The 22,874-nt window shown below is 35.9% G+C and overlaps 1 protein-coding gene across 3 annotated transcripts in view; it reads left to right on the forward strand.

Annotated features, from left to right (window-relative positions):
- RNF13 (ring finger protein 13) overlaps window positions 1-22,874 on the forward strand; it is a 152,497-nt gene that overhangs the window by 95,384 nt on the left and 34,239 nt on the right. For all 3 annotated transcript variants that reach the window (XM_063076804.1, XM_063076812.1, XM_063076821.1), the window contains one exon: window positions 14,683-14,773. In XM_063076804.1, the coding sequence (XP_062932874.1) occupies window positions 14,683-14,773 (91 nt within the window). The remainder of the gene's footprint in view (window positions 1-14,682; window positions 14,774-22,874) is intronic.

Consider the following 22,874-nt stretch of genomic DNA (forward strand, 5'->3'; position numbering starts at 1 on the left):
TCTTATTCAAGCTCCCACTTATATATTAGCTGTGTAACCTTGAGCAAGTTACTTACCCTTTGTGTATTTTGCTGAAGGCCTGAGCCCAGAGTTTAGCAAACCCTCAAGACCTTCCCAAGGGCTAAATATGTTCTGGGTTGAACAAACTGATTATTTGCAAACTGTTCACTCTTTTGACATGTTGTCAATAAAAATTTTGCAAGCTGGAAGTTTCAGTTCCCTTTAGCACCTATTTTGCCTTTGTAATACCATAAAACCTTTTTTGTGATAATCATGTCAGTTCCTAAGAAGAATGTGCTATGTATTAAAAGTAGAAAATAACCATATAATCCCACTGTTGCTATGGAAATGTTTCAACTGAGTTGTTATCTTTCAAAGATTGCTCAGACATTTGATTCTTGACTTTACTGTTTGGATTACTTTGTGTGACATTTTGTTCCCTCCTTTGTTTGTGTGTTTAAGCATTTCATATATCCAAAGACAAACATTGTAAAGGTATTCATCTTTGCTGTTACTTGGTAGAGGAAAGGAAAGCATGGATTTATCAAAAAGGGCTTATATCTACCTTCTTTTCAAGGCTTAGTCCCTAGCAACAGGGAAGATTATTCTCCTAAGAGTGGAGATACTAATGTCTAGAAACAAAAGGAACTTTTAAAAGCCCATTGCTGCCAACACTTCACACAAGGAATGTGCCCATTTTTGTTTCAGTGAGGACACAGAATGGGTTAACCCAGTGAGCCAATAACATTCTTTAACTTCAGGAGGCAGCAGAATGTGATGGAAAGAACACCAACTGTACAATTAGGAAATGTGGGTGTCTTACTCTGTTATTTGTTGCTTATAACAGAATACCCGAAACTGGGCAGTTTATAAAGAAATGAAATTCATTTCTTATGGCTCTGGAGGCTGGGAAATCCAAGGTTGAGGGTGCAGATCTGGTTAGGACCTTCTTGCTGGTGGGAACTCTCTGCCAAGCAGGCAGCGCATGGTGAGGGGCTGAGAGTGCTAGTTCAGGTTTGTCTTCCTCCTCTTATAAAGCTACCAATCTACTCCCATGATAGCCCATTAATCCATTAAGCCATCAACCCATGAATGCATTAATTTATTCATGGTGAATTCATAAGAGGTGACCCAATCACCTCTTAAAGGCCCTACCTATCAATACTGCTACATTAGGGATTAAGTTTCAATATGAGTTTTGGAGGGGATAAACATTCAAACCCTAGAAGTGGGTTTATTCCCGATTAGTTGATATATGAAATAGCCTGTGTCTATGGGAATTTCTAAGTCTATTATTTTCATCTATAAAAAGTATGAATAATTTTAATTTTTATTTGACTTGACAAGAATGTAAAGATTGTATGAGAGAAAATGCATGAGAAAACTAATCCCATGGTAGAGTGGGAAGAACCTCGATAAGGAGTCAAAAGCTTCAAGTTTGGGTCCAGACTGCAAATTCTTTTTTTTTTTTTTTAATTTTATTTTGTCGATATACATTGTGGTTGATTATTGTTACCCCTTACCAAAACCTCCCTCCCTCCTCCCTCCCCCCCAACAATGTCCTTTCTGTTTGCTTTTCATATCAACTTCAAGTAATTGTAGTTGTTATATCTTCTTCCCCCCCCCCCGGTTTTTGTGTGTGTGTGTGTGTGTGTGTGTGTGTGTGTGTGTGTGTGTGTGAATTTATATATTAATTTTTAGTTCCCACCAATAAGTGAGAACATGTGGTATTTCTCTTTCTGTGCCTGACTCGTTTCACTTAATATAATTCTCTCAAGGTCCATCCATGTTGTTGCAAATGGCAGTATTTCATTCGTTTTTATAGCTGAGTAGTATTCCATTGTGTAGATGTACCACATTTTCCATATCCACTCATCTGATGATGGACATTTGGGCTGGTTCCAACTCTTGGCTATTGTAAAGAGTTCTGCAGTGAACACTGGGGAACAGGTATACCTTCAACTTGATGATTTCCATTCCTCTGGGTATATTCCCAGCAGCGGGATAGCTGGGTCATATGGTAGATCTATCTGCATTTGTTTGAGAAACCTCCATACCATTTTCCATAGAGGCTGCACCATTTTGCAGTCCCACCAACAATGTATGAGAGTTCCTTTTTCTCCGCAACCTCGCCAGCATTTAACGTTCAGGGTCTTTTGGATTTTAGCCATCCTAACTGGGGTTAGATGGTATCTCAGTGTAGTTTTGATTTGCATTTCCCGGATGCTGAGTGATGTTAAGCATTTTTTCATAGGTCTTGTCTAGTTCCTGTTCTTAAAGGAAAAGCTTTCAGCTTTTCTCGATTCAGGATGATATTGGCTGTGAGTTTATCATATATGGCTTTAATTATGTTGAGATAATTTCCATCTATACCTAACTTATAGGGGGTGTTTGTCATGAATGAATGTTGAATTTTATCAAACGCTTTTTCAGCATCTATAGAGATGACCATATGGTCCTTGTGTTTGATTTTATTAATATGGTGTATCACATTTAATGTTGTTGCATATGTTGAACCAACCTTGCATCCCTGGGATGAATCCCACTTGATCGTGGTGAATAATTTTACATATGTGTTGCTGTATTCTGTTAGCTAGTATTTTAGTGAGGATTTTTGCATCTATATTCATCAAGGATATTGGCCTGTAGTTTTCTTTTTTAGTTGTATCTTTACCTGGTTTTGGTATCAGGATGATGTTTGCTTCGTAGAATGAGTTTGGGAGATTGCCTCTGTTTTGATCTTTTGGGCTAGTTTGTAAAGAATTGGTGTCAATTCCTCTTTGAATGTTTGGTAAAATTCTGCTGTGAATCCATCTGGTCCTGGGCTTTTCTTTGTTGGGAGTCTTCTGATAACAGCTTCAATCGCCTTTATTGTTATTGGTCTGTTCAGATTTTCTACGTCTTCTTGGCTCAGTTTTGGGAGCTTTCGTGTGTCCAGAAATTTATCCATTTCCTCCAGATTTTTGAATTTGTTGGCATATAGTTGTTTATAGTAGTCTTAAATGATTCCTTGTATTTCAGATGAATCAGTTGTAATATCACCTTTTTCATTTCTAATTTGTATTATTTGGATCTTCTCTCTTCTTTTTTTAGTTAGCCATGCTAATGGTTTGTCAATTTTATTTATCTTTTCAAAAAACCAACCTTTTGATTCATCGATCTTTTGTATTGTTTTTGGGGTTTCAATTTCATTAAGTTCTGCTCTGATCTTAATGATTTCTTTCTGTGTGCTAACTTTGGGTTTGGATTGTTCTTGTTTTTCTAGTTCTTTAAGGTGAAGTGCTAGGTTGTTCACTTGCCATCTTTCCATTCTTCTGAAGTAAGCATTTAATGCGATAAATTTCCCCCTTAGTACTGCTTTTGCAGTATCCCACAGGTTTTGGTATGATGTATCATTATTTTCATTATTTTCAATAAATTTTTTGATTTCCTGCTTGATTTCTTCTTGGATCCATATGTCATTAAGTACAATGCCGTTTAATTTCCATGTGTTTGGAAATTCCATAGTTTCCAGAGTTTTGTTTGTTGTTGATTTCTAATTTTAATCCATTGTGGTCTGAGAAAATACATGGGATAATTCCAGTTTTTCTGAATTTGTTGAGACTTGATTTGTGACCTAATATGTGATCTATCCTGGAGAATGATCCATGTGCTGATGAGAAGAATGAATATTCTGAGGTTGTTGGATGGAATATTCTGTAGATATCTGCCAATTCCAATTGGTCTAGAGTATTGTTTAGATCTTGTGTTTCTCTACTGATTCTTTGCCTAGATGATCTGTCTAATATTGACAGTGGAGTGTTCAGGTCCCCTGCTATTATGGTATTAGTGTCTATTTCCTTCTTTAGGTTTAATAGAGTTTGTTTTATATATCTGGCTGCTCCAACATTGGGTGCGTACATATTTATGATTGTTATGTCTTCTTGATGCATCAGTCCTTTTATCATTAAGTAGTGTCCCTCATTGTCTCTTTTTATGGTTTTTAGTTTAAAGTCTATTTTGTCAGATATAAGAATAGCTACTCCAGCTCGTTTTTCTTTTCTGTTTGCATGGTAAATCTTTTTCCATCCTTTCACTCTTAGTCTGTGTGAATCTTTATGGGTGAGGTGGGTCTCTTGTAGGCAGCATATAGTTGGGTCCTCCTTTTTAATCCAGTCAGCCAGTCTGTGTCTTTTGATTGGGGAATTTAAGCCATTTATATTAAGAGTTGTTATTGAAAGGTGTTGATTTATTCCTAGCATTTTATTGGTTGTTTGGTTATCTTAGGTGTCTTTTGTTCCTTGCTTTCTGATTTACTGTTTGGTTTCTGTGTTTGTTGGTTCCTTAGGTTGTAGATAGCGTTTTTGTTTGTTTGTTTTCTCTTCATGAATGCCATTTTTATTATACTAGTGGGTTTAGATTTTTCTTGTGTTTTTATGGCAGTGGTAGTTATTTTTCAGGAACCAAACCCAGTACTCTCTTGAGGATTTCTTGTAAGGGTGGTCGTGTGGTAGTGAACTCCCACAGTTTTTGTTTGTCTGAGAAATATACTATTTGCCCTTCACTTCGGAAGGATAGCCTTGCAGGGTAGCGTATTCTTGGCTGGCAATCTTTGTCTTTTAGTATTTTGAATATGTCATCCCATTCCTTTCTAGCTTTTAGGGTTTGTGATGAAAAGTCTGATGTTAGCCTGATTGTGGCTCCCTTATAGGTGATTTGACGCTTCTCTCTTGCAGCTTTTAAGATTCTCTCTTTGTCTCTGAGTTTTGCCAATTTGACTATAACATGTCTTGGAGAAGGCCTTTTTGGGTTGAATACGTTTGGAGATCGTTGAGCTTCCTGGATCTGAAGATCTGTGATTTTTCCTATACCTGGGAAGTTTTCTGCCACTATTTTGTTGAATATGTTTTCAATGCAATCTCCGTTTTCCTCCCCTTCTGGAATACCCATGACTCGGATATTTGAGCGCTTAAGGTTGTCTGATATCTCTCTCAGATTTTCTTCAATGTCTTTGATTCTTTTTTTTTTTTTTGTCTGCTTGTGTTATTTCAAACAGCCCATCTTCAAGTTGAGAGGTTCTCTCTTCTACTTCGACAAGCCTGCTGGTTAAACTCTCCGTTGTGTTTTTTATTTCACTGAATAACTTCTTCAGTTTGGCAAGTTCTGCTACATTTTTTTTCAGGACATTGATTTCCTTGTACATTTCCTCTTTGAGGTCCTGTATACTTTTCCTCATTTCATCATGATGTCTAGCTGAGTTTTCTTGTATCTCATTCAGTTTCCTTATAATTATATCTCGAAATTCCTTGTCAGTCATTTCAAGGGCTTCTTGTTCTATAGGATCTAGAGTTTGAGATTTATTAACTTTTGGTGGTGTACTTTCTTGATTTTTTGTATTTCTGGTATCTTTTTTTGATGTTTATTCATTGTGGCAGAGGGTCAGACTGCAAATTCTAATTGTATAACTGGGGAAGGTTATCAGTATCTCTGGGTTTGTTTCTTGTCTTGTCTTGCTTTCTTTCTACAACAGATATGTTTTGACAGTCTACTCTGCATCAAGCATTGTTTTCGGCACTGTGACTAGAGCAGGGAATGATACAGTCAGAGGCTCTGCTTTAATACCGTTTATTGAGGTAGTGTAGAGTATAGTAGTAACGAGAGTGCTTTCTGGGTATTGCCTGCCAGGGTTTGAATCCCAGCACCACCACCTAGTAACTGTGTGGCCTTGAATATGTTACCTAACATCTCTGTGCCTCAATTTTCTGATCTGTGAAATGAGGGATGATAATAGTCCTTACCTCCTTGGGTTGCTGTGAGGATTGAATGAATTAAGGCCTGTAAAGTATCTAGAGGACTCCCTCGTTCTTAGTAATCATTTTATGTTTGTTCAGCTATTATTATTATTGCTGTTATTTTATTATTATTATTACATTCTAGGGTAGGAGAGAAGAAATGAACACATAATCAGATAGACATGCTATAAAGTGATGAGAAATGGTAGGATTATGGATATATTTTGTAGTTGACGGGATTTTATTTAGGGAGTAAAGGAAAGGGAGGAGTCAAGGATGATTCCAAGATATTTAGCCTGAGAAACTAGGTGAATGGTCAAACTACCTGCAGAGATGAGAAAGAGTAGACTTGATTGAGGGAAAAGACATTCAGAGTTCCATTTGAAAAACATTTAAGTTTGAAACATCTGTTAGGCAATCAAATGAAGATATTGAACAAGCAATGGATATATGAATTTGTAGAGGTTGGAACTAGCCATTCAAATTATAATTTATCTATGATATTATGATAATACTTGTTGGGAAAATAGAATAGTTTTGTCAGGGCCCTTGCTTTGGGTCCAGTTGGATGTGATTCAGCATTCTTTGTAAGCATATTGTGTGTGTGTGTGTGTGTGTGTGTGTGTGTGTGTGTAGTTAGTGTGCATGCGTGCCAGTGTATCTTTTTAGTTTTGTTGCTATTCTTGTGTTCTTGAGAGAGAGAGAGAGAGGGGTAGAGAGGACTTTTAGTGAAGCAGGCGGGTGGGCGTCTGCCTCAGGTGTCTGCCCTGCGTGGGCATGCTTTCCAACCTATGGCTCCAAGGACCTTTTGGCCAGTTACCTAGCTCATAGACCTGCGTGTGACCCAGCCTGCTATGTGAGGGGTCTGGGGACCCAGCCTGGCGTGTGAAGGGTTTGTGACTCAGTCTGTGAATGGGCTTGAGGGGTCCGTGAGCGGGCTTGAAGGGTCTGTGAGCTCCAGACCCAGCCCTAGTGCAACAGGCGGCCCAGTCAGCAGGATTACCTGCAGGTAAAAGAGCCTGACAACTAGTGTGGTCATGTAGGTAGACAATACTGTTTGGCAGTATATACTTCATAGAGTTTTGTAGATCAAACTTAAACTTTAGTGTTTTTTTAAAAGAATTTTCTAATCTGGAACATGTTTGGTTTTATTTTCAGTAGATAAGGCTATTTATATTTGCATACAGCAAATATAAAGAAGCACCAAGAAGGCTATTTATATTTGCATACAGCATTTCCCCTCCCCACTTCTTCCTATTCTTACTAAAGTGAGGAGCTTTCTGCATCTCTTTAGATATCATAACTCAAAGAAGTTAAGTTACTTCCAATAATTATAAGCCAATAGTTATGCTGAAAGTTCTTCCTTAAGTTTATCAGAGTATCTTCATGAAAGAATAAAGCATCTACAAAGGGTGTATGATTCCAAGTTTTAAGTGTCAAATAAAATAAATTTTAAATTGATAAGAAAAATTTCTTAGCAAAACAAAAATCTCTCTAAAATATATAATCTTGTGAGAACTCTCCTCTATTAAAAATGATGGGTTAGATGTATATTTATTGACATGACAGGACATCTGAGGTGTATCACTGAATAGGAAGAAAGCTTAGACTTTTTTCTATTCTATGATCCCATTGATATGTAAAAATAAAACTTTTATTGATCCCATTGATAATAAAAATAGTGATTAAATATTCCTAGACTAACTATTTTGGTTCATGTTCTCCTGGGGCTTGAGTGGAAGAGGGAGAGAGAAGAAAACAGAGAACATGCGTGGGAATGAATATTTATATTGCATAAAATAATCTGGATGGAAAAAAAATCTTACTCTGCCAAGGATACCAAGATTTTAAAATTTTCTTTTTTTTTTTTAGTGTTTACAAATATTTTTTTTTATTCAAAATATTTCAACATTTACTTTTACATATTTGTGGGGTACAGTGTGTTGTTTCAATACATGCATATACTGCACAATAATTCACTTGGGGTAGATATAACATAGTTCTATACCTGTTAGTCCATCACTTTTCCCCACCCCCATCCCCTCCCTTATTCTACTCTCTACTTCTATGAGGACTACTGTGAGTGAGATCATGCAATATTTGTCTTTTTGTGCTTGACTTAACTTCACTTAACACAATGGTTTCTAGTTCCATCCATGTTGCTGCAAATGATAGGATGTCATTTTTATTTTTGTACAGCTGAATAGTATTCCATTGTGTATACATACCACAGTTCTTTTATGCGTTCATACTTTGATGGGGATTTAGGTAGATTCCATCTCTTGGCTATTGTGAATAGTGTTGCAAGGAACATGGGAGTGCAGGTATCTTTTTGGTATATTGATTTCATTTCCTTTGGGAAATTTCCCATTTCCCAGTAGTGGAATAGCTGGGTTGTAAGGTAGATGTATTTTTAGTTCTCTGAGGAAACTCCATACTGTTTTTCACAATGGCTGTACCAGTTTACATTCCCACCAACAATGTAGGAGGTTCCCTTTTCTCCACATCCTCACCAGCATTTGTTATTTTCTGCCTTGTTGATAACGGCCGTTCTAACTGGGATGAGATGGTACCTCATTGTAGCTTTAATTTTTTTTTCTTTCTAAAAATTTATCATTATTATTTTTTTTACATTCAAAGATGTTGTGGACCAGTGGGAGGGAGAAATGTGGGGTGAGGGGGACGAAGGGTGGGGGTGGGAAAGTGGGGCTGGCCCATGGCCAGCTCCTTCACTTGCCTGGTTGCAGAGGGCACAGGGGAGGGGGCATGGCTGAGGTCCTTGGCACTCCCCCACCCCAGCTTGGGAGACTAGGGGACTTCTGGCAGCGGTGTGGTCATTGCTGGGGGCATGGCTGAGGCCCTTGGCCCTCCCCCAACCCTGGTTTGGTAGCCTAGGGGGTTTCTGTGGAGGCTTGGTTGTTGCTGGGCTGGATGTGGTCTTCAGGGCGGCGTAGCTGAGTCCCTTGGCACTCCTTCCCCCCACCACTACTCAGGATCCCAGGGGGCTTCTGTGGAGGCTTCATCATCACTGAGCTGGATGTGACATCGGGGTGGGGGGGTGTATGTGGCTGAGGCTCTTGGGCCCCCCTTACTCTGGCTTGGGAGCCCAGTGGGCTTCTGCCTCTGTTAGATTGTATAGGTGTTCTTTGGTGGTGTTAGACCTGTTAGACCTTTATTAGTTAATATCAGACCTTTGTCTCTGATATGTAGGTATTTTGTGTTTTCTTTCAGTTCTGTGTTGGATTATTAGCCACCCCCACCACTTAAACTCTGCACTGGAACTAATTTCTTGTCCTTTGCTTACTTCTATAATGGGGGAACTTCCTGTGGGGACCAGCCCTGTGGTTGAGCTAAATTGCTGCTTTGCTGCTGATTCCCTGGGGAAACTTTTTATGCAGCTCAAGTTTTAATTGTTGGCCTTTTAAGTACTTCCATGTCTGTGAGGTCTGATACACCTGGGTGGTGAGGAAACTCTGGTCTGGGCCTAAGTCTTCAGCAAACCACACCCACTGCAGTTCTATATTCCTGACCAGTCTACACCGAGATGGCCTATGCTGATTGGAGGGTGAATCAGCTGTCCATGATGTGCCTCAGTGTTCCCCCAGTGGGCATGTCTCCCTCACCACCTGCACTCCAAACATTTCCCATGGGGCAGGCCATACACTGGTCCCTTGCAATGTCTCACCGACCTTTGAGTGGATTTTTGTTTCAGTTGTGTGTGGCCCCTCGCTCCTAGGTGTGTCCATGGGAACCCTTTCAGTGTCTTGCTGGCCTGGGGGCCACCAAAGCCCTCCTCTTCCCTGCAGTCTCCAAGCAACTTCACAGAAAGGGCACAGCTGCAGTTTTTGCCAGCTCTTGGCCCCTGTGCTCACCAGGGCCAGCCTTGAAGTGGCCAGGGCTCAAAATGGTCAGAGAGGTCCCTTCTTTCTTTATTGTGGCTTATCCTGTGTTCATGAACTCCATAGGTCTCTCCTCCTCTTTTCCTGAGCTCTAGAAGCCCCAGCTTGGCAGTCTTTGCTTTTAATAGTTGTGAATTGGTCGATTGTGGGAGACAGTGATGCTGGGGTCCGTCTCTTCTGCCATCTTAATTACAAAATTCTTATTTCCAGAATAAAATCTGATGTCATATATATAATCAAATTGAGATAGGAAATGCTCAGTTCCCCTAGGATTGGATTTCAGGCAACTCTCCTGGGTCTCAAGCCACTCTACTAGGACTCAAGTTCCACCTCTGAGTCGTAAGTTATGGGTGGCCTGTGGCACCTATTTTTGGCACCAACATGTGGAGATTGAGATGGCAGCAGGCAGACTTATGGAGTCTCACTCTCATGTGGCTTTAATTTGCATTTCCCTGATGATTAGTGATTTTGAGCATTTTTTCATGTGCTTGTTGCCCATTTGTATGTCTTCTTTTGAGAAATGTCTGTTCAGATCCTTTTGCCCATTTTTTAACTGGGCTGTTTGTTTTTTTGCTATTGAGTTGTTTGAGCTCCTTATATATTCTGGATATTAGCCCCTTGTCTGACGTGTAGTTTGCAATCACTTTCCCCTATTCTGTAGGTTGTGTCTTCATTTTATTGATAGTGTCCCTTGCTGTGCAGAAGCTTTTTCTTTTCTTTTCTTTTTTTTTTTTTGATGTAATCTCATTAGTGTATTTTTGCTTTAGTTGTCTGTGCCTTTGTAGTTTTGCTCAAAAAAGTGCTGCCCACTTTCGTGTGGTGTAGTGTTTCTTCTATGTTTTCTTCCAGTGGTTTCGTAGTTTTGGGTTTTAGATTTATGTCTTTAATCCATTTTGAATTGATTTTTCTGGTGAGAGATAGGGGTCTAGTTTCAATCTTCTGCGTGTGGATATCCAGCTTTCCCAGCACCGTTTAAAAGAGGTTGTCCTTTCCCTACTGCATACTCTTGACACCTTTGTCAAAAATCAGTTGGCTGTTTAAGTGTGTGGATTTATTTCTGGGCTCTCTACTCTGTTCCATTGGTCTATTTGTTTGTTTTTATGCCAGTACCATGCTGTTTTGGTTACTATAGCTTTATAGTATATTTTGAAGTCAAGATGTGTGATGCCTCCAACTTAGTTCTTTTTGTTCAAGACTGCTTTAGTTATAAGGGATTCCATACAAATTTTAAGATTGTTTTTCTTATTTCTGTGAAGAATGTTATTGGTATTATGATATGAATTGCATTGTATATGTAGATTGCTTTGGGTAATATAGACATTTTGATGATGTTAATTCTTCCAATCCAAGAACACAGGATATCTTTCCATTTATTTGTGTCCAGTTCAATTTTTCATTGATGTTTTCTAGTTTTCACTGTACAGGTCTTTCATCTTCTTGGTTAAACTTGCTTCTAGATATTTCTTTTCTATTCTTTTGTTGGTAGCTATTGTGAATGGGATTACTTTCATAATTTCTTCTTCAGCTATTTTACTATGGGAATATAGGAAGGCTATTGATTTTTGTATCCTGCCACTATACTGAATTAATTTATTCTAGTAATTTTTGGGTTGAGTCTTTAGGTTTTCTATGTATATGATCATGTCATCTTTAAGTAGGGATAGTTTGACTTCCACCTTTCAGATTTGGTTGCCCTTTGTTGCTTTCTCTTGCTTTACTGTGTTGGCTAAAACTTCCAGTACCACGTTCAATAAGAGTGGGGAATGTGGGCTTCTTTGTCCTGTTCCAAATCTTAGAGGAAAAGCCTACAGTTTTTGTCCTTTCAGTATGATACTAGCTGTGGGTTTGTCATATATAGCCTTTATAGTGTTGAGGTACATTTCTTCTACACCTAATTTGTTGAGTGTTTTTATTGTGAAGGGGTGTTGGATTTTACAAATGCTTTTCCTTCATCTATTGAAATGATCATATGGTTTTTCTCTTCATTCTATTGATACGATGTATCTTGTTTGTTGATTTGTGCATGTTGAACCATCCTTGCATCCCTGGGATAAATCCCGCTTGATCATGATGAATGATATTTTTAATGTGTTGTTGGATTCTGTTTGCTAGTATTTTATTGAGGATTTTTGCATCTGTGTTAATTAGGAATATTGGTCTCTAGTATTCTTTTTTTGTTGTCTTTTTCTGGTTTTGGTATGAGGTTAATGTTAGCCTTGTAGAATGAGTTTGGAAGTATTCCTTCTTCAATTTTTTTGAGGAGTTTGAGAAGGCTTTGTATTAGTTCTTTAAATGTTTGGTTGAATTCAGCAGTGAAGCCATCTGGTTCTGAGGTTTTGTTTGCTGGAGACTTTTTATCACTGTTTCAATCTCATTGCTTTTTATTGGTCTGTATAGGTTTTCTCGTTCTTTATGATTCAACCTTGGTAAGTTGTATATGTCCAGGAACTTATCCATTTCTTCTAGTTTTTCCAGTTTGTTCACTTATAGTTGTTTATAGTAGTCTTTTATGAGCCTTTGTATTTCTGTCATATCAGTTGTAATGTCTCCTTTTCATTTCTGAAATTATTGAGTTTTCTCTTTTTTTTTGGTCATTATTCTAGCTAAAGGTTTACCAATTTTGTTTATCTTTTCCAAAAACCAGCTCTTTATTTAATCAAATTCATTTATTTATTTTTTGATCTTTGTTATTTCTGTTCTTCTGCCAATTTTGGGTTTGGTTTGTTCTTATTTTCCTAGCACCTTGAAGTTTAACATTAGATTGTTTCTTTGGAGTCTTTCTTCTTTTTTGACCTAGGCATTTATTTTTGTAAACTTTACTTTTAGAACTGCTTTTGCCGTATCCCATTGGTTCTGGCAAGTAGTGTTTTCATTTTCATTTATCTCAAGGAATTTTTTTTCCCTCCAGGAATTTTTTAATTTCCTTCTTGATTTCTTCTTTGATGCATTTGTTGTTTAGGTGCATATTGTTTATATATCTATGTATTCATATGGTTTCTAGTGTCCCTTTTGTCCTTGATTTCTAGTTTTATTCCATTGTGGTCAGACAAAGTAGTTGATATTATTTTGATTTTTAAAAATTTATTGAGAATTTTGTTTACCCAACATATGGGCTGTTCTAGAGAATGTTGCATATGTTCCTGAGAAGAATGTGTAGTCTGCAGCTGCTGGACGAAATGTTTTGTAAATGTCTGTTAGGTCAAGTCAGCCTATAATAGAGATTAATTCTGATGTTTCCTGGCTAATTTTCTGTCTGCATAATCTGTCCTTTGCTGAATGTGGGGTGTTAAAGTCACCAACTGGTATTGCATTGGAGTCAATCTCTTCCATTATGTCCATTATTATTTTATTTAATTGGGTGCTCTGGAGTTGTGTGCATGTATATTTAGAATTGTTATATCCTCTTGTTGAATTGATCCCTTTATCATTATATAATGACCTTTCTTATCTTTTTTTTACTTTCCGTGGCTTGAAGTTTATTTTATCATATAAAAGTATAGCTACTCCTGATCTTTTTTGGTTCCCATTTGCATGAAATATCTTATTCCATCCCTTCTGTTTCAGCCGGTGTGTGTTTTTATGGGTTAGGTGATTTTTCTTGTAGGTGGCATATTGTTGGTTCTTGTCTTATAATCATTCAGCCACTCTCTGTTTTTTAATGGAGGCATTTAATCTGTTTATTATGGTTATTATTGATATATAGGGACTTGTTACTGCCGTTCTGCTATTTTTTTCTGGTTGTCTTTTGAATTCTTTTTTCCTTTTTTTGGTCTTACCACCTTCCCTTGTAGTTGAGTGGTTTTTTTCTAGCTTACTTTTTGCTTTCTTAATATATATTTTTAGTATGTCTGTTCTAAGTTTTTGTGTTATGGTTATCATGAGGCTTACAAAAATTGTTATAACAAATTATTTTAGACTAATTACAACTTAACTTTGATTTCTAAGAAAAAAGAAAAATCCAAAGTCATCTCTGTGCTTTGGCATTATCCATCCCCCCGACTTTTTAAAAATTTGTTTCACAATACATCTTTTAATATTGACCTTCTCCTATACAGCTGTTTTATATGTTAGTGGAACATCCTATATATTGTGGTTACATAACTGTATATATTTGTAAAAACTTACAGAACTGTTTATTACTTCAAATAAAATATTTGTCTTTGGGTGCAAGGATTGTGGTTGTATCTTGTTTTGTTTTGATAACTATAAAAAGAAAATAAATGGACTTTCTCTACAGCTGAATCTGTTGAATTAACTCACAGCTAATAAAAAGGCTGATTTTTCTAATAGTAACATTAAGAGAATTGTTTTTATTTCTATTCCTGAGTAATGGGTAATTTTTGCAGAATTCTTTTTTGGTGGCATTTGATTTTGGTTTTGAATATGGGTGAAAGATTCAAATTTTTTAAAGACACCAATCAAAACACAAAGCTTTACCATGAACTCCAGCTTTAAGAGGAAGTAGAAATTTACCCAGCTTTTCTATCCTATGCCCTTTATGAACTTCTTCTGTCAGCCTTTCACTCTGGAAAGCCAGAGATGGGTGGTGTTATTTTTTAGACTTTTGTTAAGTGGTCTTTTCTTACATTCTCTGGCTTACACCTCTCCTGGAAAATGGGTATGTAAGAGAAACTTTTTCTCCTTTTCATTTAGGAATTAAGTTATGTGTGGGAAGAAAACCTAAAATGCCTTCTCTAACAGTTAGAGTTATGCCTCTAGAGGAATAAATCAAATGCAAATATTAAAAATAAAAATTATGTCTTAATTTTATAGGACTTGTATTGAGATGATTAAGCGAAGTAATATATATTTAGTTTTGTTATTGTAAATGTTACAGTGTTTCTCAGCCACTTTGATGATAAGTATAAATCTGCAATCTGGAAAATCAGCCAATAGAAAATTAAATTTGATTGTAATTGTTTCTAGTTACATTTGCTGTTATTATGAAGAAAATTAAGTTGATTGTACACTAAGTATGGCTTTTAAGAATAATTTTATTATTCTTTTTACAGTTAATGTGTTAAAGAAAATTGACATTCCTTCTGTCTTTATTGGTGAATCATCAGCTAATTCCCTGAAAGATGAATTCACGTACGAAAAAGGGTAAGTAATGAATATAAAAAATATATGGTAGGGTAGAATTATATGATATTAGTTGTAAACAAGATTATGTTTTAGATGAACTCTGTTGTGCTAAATTATCTTTTTTTAAGTCATTATGATTTTAAGACTTAGTGTATTGTACTATTTCTTCAGTGTATGATTCCTATGTTGGAAATATATTAATGTCAGAGAGAGTAAGTCACTCATGTTGCTAAAAAGATAACAAAACTTTCCATTTTATGGTTTAATCAAACCACTGAATTTAAAAACAATGCAACTTACATTTATATTACATTTTCTATTAACAAATGTTTGTATTTTATTAAAAATAAATTTGTTATTTTATAAACAATCCAAAACATAGTGTATTAAGTGACCAACTTTTACAAAGACAAAAAGTCAATTTTCAAGGTTGAAAAGTTTGATTTGGAATAAAAACTTCTGTATGGATCTTCCCCCGCAAAATGTCATTACAAAGGTAACATATAGACTAAAATTAACTTAAGGCACAGCTGTCTCATCTAATATGGAACACAGTGCAATGAACACTTTAGAGCTTCTCTCATGAAACAGATCCCCAAAACATAGTTGGCAGGAGCAGACTTTTGGCTAAGAGGAATAGTAAGAAAAATATTAATAATATGAGCAACTAATATTTATTGAGCATTTAGCAAGTACCTGGTACTTATGAAAGCAAGACTTCTATATTTGTCATCCATTTAATTCTCACAACAACTCTGTAGAGGTGGTTGTTATCACTTATTATCTACATTTGCCAAAAGAGGAAACTGGCACAATGAAATCCAATTCTAATTATTTAAGGAGAAAATCCATGAATATTTGAGTTTGGAAATGTATAAAAAGAAGAGGGCAAAGTTTCTCGTTTCCTTTTTTTGTCATTTCCCTCATATAGTATTGATATTTAAAATGCTGTTCACATATAACCGAGATCATCTCATCCAAAATGATATTTCCTAATAACTTAATGTTTATTATGTTAGGAATATCATTTTGGGTTTTGTATCAAAAATAGTTATGCCAAGGGTATTTTGTCAGCCATGTTTAGATAGTTAACAGAAGGGAGAACTAATACTTGATCTTACCTTAATCTTATTCCCTCATTTAGAAAAATTCTATATCTTAATATGTATTTTAAAGAGTATTTCATGTTTTTAAGTATAAAATCAGTTAGAGTAGTGCATACATGAGGGTAAAATATGGAAAAATTCAGAAATATAAAATATTTAAAGTGGAAGTCCCTATCGATGCTATTCCCCAGCAACAGCTGTAGTTTTAAAAAGAGCCTTTAAGTTTCCTTCATATTTGATTTCTCACTTTAAGTAATGGTAACGTGCTCATAAAATGGAACCATACGATACGTAATATTTTGTAATTTGCTTTATTTGCTTAATATTTAGTCCCTTTCCATGTTAATACAAGACCACAAAATCCCTGATCCCACTTTTTGAAGACAAATGTATTGAGGAATTGGAAAAATTTTTGGTATTTTAAAAGTTAAGTAACATTCCAAATAGGATTTGAGGGAGTATCCCATTATCAAACAAATAAATGTATCTGCAATGAATGTATGAGTATATTCTCATGTCAGTTCATTTCAAATAGACTGAAGTGAATTTTTTTTTCTTTAAAGTTCTTTAGGTTTCAGAATTGTGCATAAGGGATTGTAGATATCTGTCTGTCTGTTTATCTATATCTATCTATCTATCTATCTGTCTATCTATCTATCTATCTATCTGCCCACTCTATCTACCTATTTATCTATTATCTGTCTATCTAACTACTCCACCCTCAGGCCCCCTTTCATTCTTTCAGTGGACAGAGCTAAGAAATACACGTTCTTTAAAGATACAATAAATCATGAGAGCATACTGTTGCTTCCAATTTGAATTCAAGACAACAGGATTTTTACTTCATTGATCTTAAAACTGTATTTTTCTATGCTGGAAGACACCAACATAATAATTTATTTATTCATTTATACAATACACACACAACAGACTCAGAAGAATAATATCAATGGTACTATCAAAAATTTTAAAAAACAGTTCTTTCTCTGCTTAGGCTATATCATAATAGCTACGTAAAATCTTTATTTTGTTTTAAAGACATGTGAAATATTCTTCTGTGTGCTGATGCTATCATCTGGAAACACAGGTCTATTTGATTCATTTGCTTTAAGATTTTAGGGATTGTTCTCCTTCCCCCCAGTTGTGACTTTTATAATTACATACAAACTTAAAGTCAAACTCAACAAAACAGTGTATATTCAAAGAAGTCAACATTCTAATTATCATCCACCCTGTCTATCCTGTTCCTATTCTTAACTTATAAGTAACAATTTCTTTTTGGTTGTTGTTGTTGTGACCGGCCACACCGCGCTCAGCCAGTGAGCGCACCGCACCGGCCATCCCTATATAGGATCCGAACCCGCGGCGGGAGTGCTGCCGCGCTCCCAGCGCCACACTCTCCCGAGTGCGCCACAGGGTCGGCCCGATAAGCAACAATTTTTAAAAAAAAATTTTAGTTTATTCTTTGATTTATTACATTTAAAAAATTGCAGGCAGATACATATCTCTTTTCCCCCATATCCCACCCTCAGTACATAAACACTATTTCTCATCCTGCTTTTGACTTAACAGTATATCCTGGAGATATGAGTAGATAGAGATATTCTTCAGTCCTTTTTAAAGCTGTATAGAACTCTATTTTGTGGATGTGCCAGTTTAATCAGCCAGTTACCCACTGATGGAGATTTGAATTGTTTACTTTCTTTTGCTATTATAAATATTGCTGTAGTGAATAACCATATGTATGAGTCTTATTTTTTGCCAGTGTACATCTATTTTGGAATAGATTCCTGGAAGTGGAATTGCTAGCTCAGAGGTTGAATGTATATGTATTTTTGCTAGATATTGTCAAATTTCCATCCATAAGTGTTGTGCCAGCAATATATGAGTATGGGAATGTCTCTTTTACCACTGCCTTACCAACAAAGTGTATGTTGTCAGATTTTTGTATTTTTGCTTATTGGATAGGTGAGAAATGGTATCCTGTATAGTTTCACTGTTTATTTCTCTTATTACAAGCAAATTTGAGCATTTTTTCTTATGTTTAAGAGTATTTGCATTCTGTTTTCCATGAACTGTTTGGCTCATTTTTCCTATTATGTTGTTGGTCATTTTCTTTCCTTTTTAGAAGTTCTGTATTACATATGTTAGCCACTTGTTTGTGACAGATTACAAGTATGTTTTTGTATTTCAACATTCTAATTTTACTTGTGGTATTTGTTTTTTTAATGTAATCAATTATATTAGCTTTTTCTTTTGGGCTTCTGGTCTTCTTGAGTCTTAAAGTTTTCCCCACTCCTACATTATAGAGGAATTCACCCACATTTATACTTGTATGGTTTCACTTTTAACATTAAATCTCTGGCTCATTTGTAACTTATTGTATAGATGGCTTGAGGAATATGTTCATTCATATCTTTTTCCAAATAGCCATCTAGTTATCCCAGTACTGCTTCTTAAAATGAACATCTCTCTACCCTATTTAAGATGCTGCTATATTTCTATGCATAATTGAGTTTTTTGTTCATTATCATTTGTCTGCCAATACATGCTATTTTTCATAATAGGGTTTTATAATATGCACCAGTGTCTGATAGGGCTGGCCATTTCCCCACACCCATTCCTCTTTTTCAGGTTTTTTAAGCTATTCTTTCTTGTTTATTCTTCCAAATGAATTTTTTTTTTGCAGCTCTATTGAGACATATTTCATATACCATAAAATTTACTCATGTAAAATATGCAGTTCGGTGATTTTAGTATATTTTCAGAGTTGTGCATCATCACATTGTAATTTTAGAACTTTTTTGACAATTCAAATAGAAACTCTCTACATATTTGTAGTCACTCTCTATTACCCGTTCCCTCTTCACCTATCCAGCCCCAGGCAACCTCTAACCTACTTTCTGTCTCTGTGGATTTGTTTGTTCTGGTAATTTCACATAAATGAAATCATGTAATATGTGGTCTTTTGTGATTGGCTTTTTTCACTTAGCATAATGTTTTCAAGGTTCATTATAGCATGTATTGGTACTTTATTCTTTTTTATTGCTGAATAATATTCCATTGTATGGATATATACCACATTTGTTATCCATTCATCAGTTGATGGACATTTAGCACGTTTCCACATTTTGGCTATTATCAGTAATGCTGCTGAAATTTGTGTACAAGATTTTATTTGTGCATATGTTTTATTTCTCTTGGGTATATTCCTAGAATGGAGTAGCTGGGTTATATGGTAACTCTGTGTTTAGCTTTTTGAGGAAATGCCAGAGGTTTGTCCAAAGTGCCTACATCATTTTATATTCCTCCCCTTGATGTATGAGGGTTCCAATTTTCTCTTCCAAAGGAATGTGATAATCAACTTGTCTAGCTCCAGAAAAACCTAGTGATGTTTTTATTGGTATTACCTTATATTTACAAACTAATTTAGACAGAATTGATATTTTTAGGATAAGTCTCCTTATTTAAGAATGTGGTATGTCCTTTTGTTTGTTCAATTCTGCTTTTATGTACTCAGGAATTTAGTTTTTTAGTTCAAAATCTATGTGAGAAAAACATTTCTTATTAAATTCATTCCTAGCTATTTTATTGTTTGCTGTCATAAGTGGGGTCTTCTTTTTCATTACATCTAGTAAGTGGTTTTTATTTGTGTATATGAAAGCTCACTTTTATATGTTATTATAACCTGCAATTTGACTAAATTCTCTTACTCTTGGTGGTAATTTTTCCATTACAAATTGGAATAGTTTTATCTTTTCCCTTCTAATTCTTATGTTTCTGATTGCTTTCTCTTATTTAATTGCATTGTTAATACCTTCAACACTGTGTTAAATACTAGTGGAGATAGCAGGCATCGTTGTCTTTTTCCTCTGGTTAGTGAGAAAGCTTCTTGTTTCTTCTTTTAGTAAGATTCTGGCTTTTTATCATATTAGAGAGTATCCATCAATTGCTGTTTTACTGTAGTTCACTCTTTTAAGCTACTGTTCATTCTTTTAACTACTGCTAAAAAGTATAGGATTATAGTTCATTATTTAGATATACCTCAGTTTACTTAATCAGTAAAGCCTCTGGCTATAAGCATAGCCTTTAGAGTCAGAGTTGTGTGGATTCAAATCCTGGCTTCCCTTACTTCTTAGCTTTGTGACCTTCAACAAAAATTTTATCATCTCTGGGTCTTAGTCTCCCTACTTTTAAAAATAGGAATAAAGGAAGGCAGGGAGGATTAAGCACATTAATAAAATTCTTAGAATGCCTGGTACATAGTCAATGCTTCATAAATGTTAACTCTTATCCTCCTTCCAATTTTTGTCCACCACAGGGAGTGCTATAATAATATCCTTAACCATACATTATGTGCAGTTGTACAAATGTTTCTTTAGTAAAAACACCTGAAAATGGAATTTCTAGATTAAGTATAAACAGTCTTAAATTTCAGTAAACAATTGTCATATTGCCCTTCAAAAAAGGTGAACCAGTTATGTTTCCACTAACATTTTTAGGAAAGCCAGTGTTTTCTCCTACTTCTGCCAACATTGTATATAATATCAGTCTTTAATTTCCTGACTGTCTGATAGAAGAAAACTCATTGGTCAAACTAGCATTTCTTTATTCATAGGGAACATTTTTATAAATTGTCTGGTGTCCTGTATCCATTTTGGTCTTTTAAACACTTGAACTCTAGAAGCATTTTGTAACTTTTTTCTAGGAAAGATAAATTACTGGATGACATAAAACTTTTGCAAGTTGTAGGCAGAAAAAGGATTGTTTTTGATCACAGTGAGTAGTGAGGTACACTGGAGAGATTGCTGCGGTGTGCCCTTCAGGAGGTCATTTAATCTTCATTACCAATTTTCTCTTTCAAAAATGAGTCAGAACAAAGAACCTTGAGGTTCCTTTCAGCTCTAAGATCTCCATATTCTCTCTCATGGTTAAGGACTACATTTTTTAAAAATTTCATTCCTGGCACCCACTTGTGCTTCTTCAGGATTCCTCAACAAGACAGAGCAGTGTATTGGCGACAAAAGAGGGTGTTCCAAAAATGGGAATCCAGGGCTGAGCACTGGGCCTATCTAGTAGGAGATGTAGGATGTTTGATGAGGCAGCTGTGAGCTTTGTCTTTAAGGGTCAAGTTTAACCAAGTAGTCAGCTGAAATACTGGGGTATCCAACAGTTGGGCTGATCACAGTTTGTTACCTGGGAAGTTGGTCTGTCCATTAGGGCTCCGTAGTTTGGTTGGTGGCGATTGGATGTCAGGAAGAACAGACAAGAATGCAAGATTTCATGTGTCAATGGAGGGACTGGGAAATTAGACGGGTTGTTATTATAATGTTTAGACTTATACACCTGGTTTGAAATTAGCCTGGGAACTCATACAGAAGAGAATAAGACCCAGTGTCCTGGATTACTTAGGACTCTGCTTCAATGATCATGTCTTAGTTGCAGAACTCCTGGGGTATACTGTATTTAGTGGTGGACTTGGGACAGTGTGGTAAGGTATTTATGAAAGCTGTTTAAATATCTTCTTCCTCAAATACAAAATAATCTGTGACTAGGATGAAGATGAGTCTGCAGGCTGAACTGTGGAAATTCTGGGCAGACACAGCAAATAGAAATGAAGCAAGAGGACTGATATTCTGTTGTAGTTCTTCACCTTATATCATCACTATAACCACCTCTACCATTAGCAGTTTGGTTAAGAAAAAGCAGTATCTTGAGTGTATATTGAACTTTTGATTCAAGATGCTTAAAACCTTCTATCAATTGTAGACCCTTAAAAATCCTCACAATATATTGTGACAGTAAACTAAAATGGTTTGAGATATTTCAGGAAAGCGTTAATAGGACACGAAGAACATTAAGTTCAGAACCCAGATCTATTAATCCTAACATAGTGCTTATTGGAAAATTCGGGAATTGATTCCATTTCTGTAGTTACAAACACACTGGAAGTTTCTAGTTAAGTGTCATATTTCTGGTCTATTGGGACTTCCTGATTTCTTATTTTAGTTTGCATCTTCTCACCTAGCAGTTCTGTTCATTTCTGAGCAACCCTGGGGTTTGTCTCATAGAATGGTATTTATTTATCTCATCCAGGCGAAATGTGCCTTAGACAGTCATAAACATAAGAAAAAAATAGAAGAGGTGTAAGCTTTCCTTCTGCTGAGATATTAAGAAACTACAATGGGTTAAATTTAAGATATGCAGTTGTCTGGCTTCTAAACCCCAACAATGTTAGTTTATAGCAGGTTGGTGGGTGTGGGGTAGGGAGGTTGCAGAAGATTAGTGTCTCATGGAAAGGTCTTTATACTTAAAAATGGTACCACTAGCTTAGGGCAATTTCATAGGGTTTATGTCAAGAAAAGGGACATATTTACAGAGCTGGCCTCATGCTGGAAGAAATGGTATCAAATAGAGTAGTCTAGGCCTGTTACTGCTGATTTTCTATTTTTATACTGATAATACATCAGACACTTTAGTATTTTATGCAAAGCTACAAAAATGAATGTGAAAGCTGTTGTCATCCCACATTCTGCTGGAGGGTGATTGAAGTAAAAAGCTACTTGTATTCTAGCAATCCTAGCAGATTTAGCAAAGTATTTAAGTTATTGGGGGGAAATTTCTGGTATTATCTTTCTTGTTTCTTTTTGTTTTTGGTGAAACTTGAAGAGCTCCTTGGATGTGAGTATGATAAATAATAGTATGAAGATTTAAAAACAGGCTTGGAAGAGAAATAGTTGGTTTTTATGTTATTTTTCTTAAGCACTGTGGTGTTCTGAGCACCTCGTATGAGGAAAGAGGCATCATGTTTTTATCTGAGAATTGTTTTGCATTGAAACCTTGTGTTATGAAGTACCTGGTTTCACTGCCTGAAAATAGCCCAGCAGTGGTTAACAGGGTAGTGTTGCTGGCACCATACTAGTCTAGTAGCACAGTGGACCCAATGGAGAGATCAGTCACTTTACTGAACATTATACAGACTTTTCCCTAGACTAAAATTTTTGAGGCACGTT

This window comes from Cynocephalus volans, chromosome 1 (genome assembly GCF_027409185.1).
Source record: "Cynocephalus volans isolate mCynVol1 chromosome 1, mCynVol1.pri, whole genome shotgun sequence".
Classification (NCBI taxonomy): domain Eukaryota; kingdom Metazoa; phylum Chordata; class Mammalia; order Dermoptera; family Cynocephalidae; genus Cynocephalus; species Cynocephalus volans.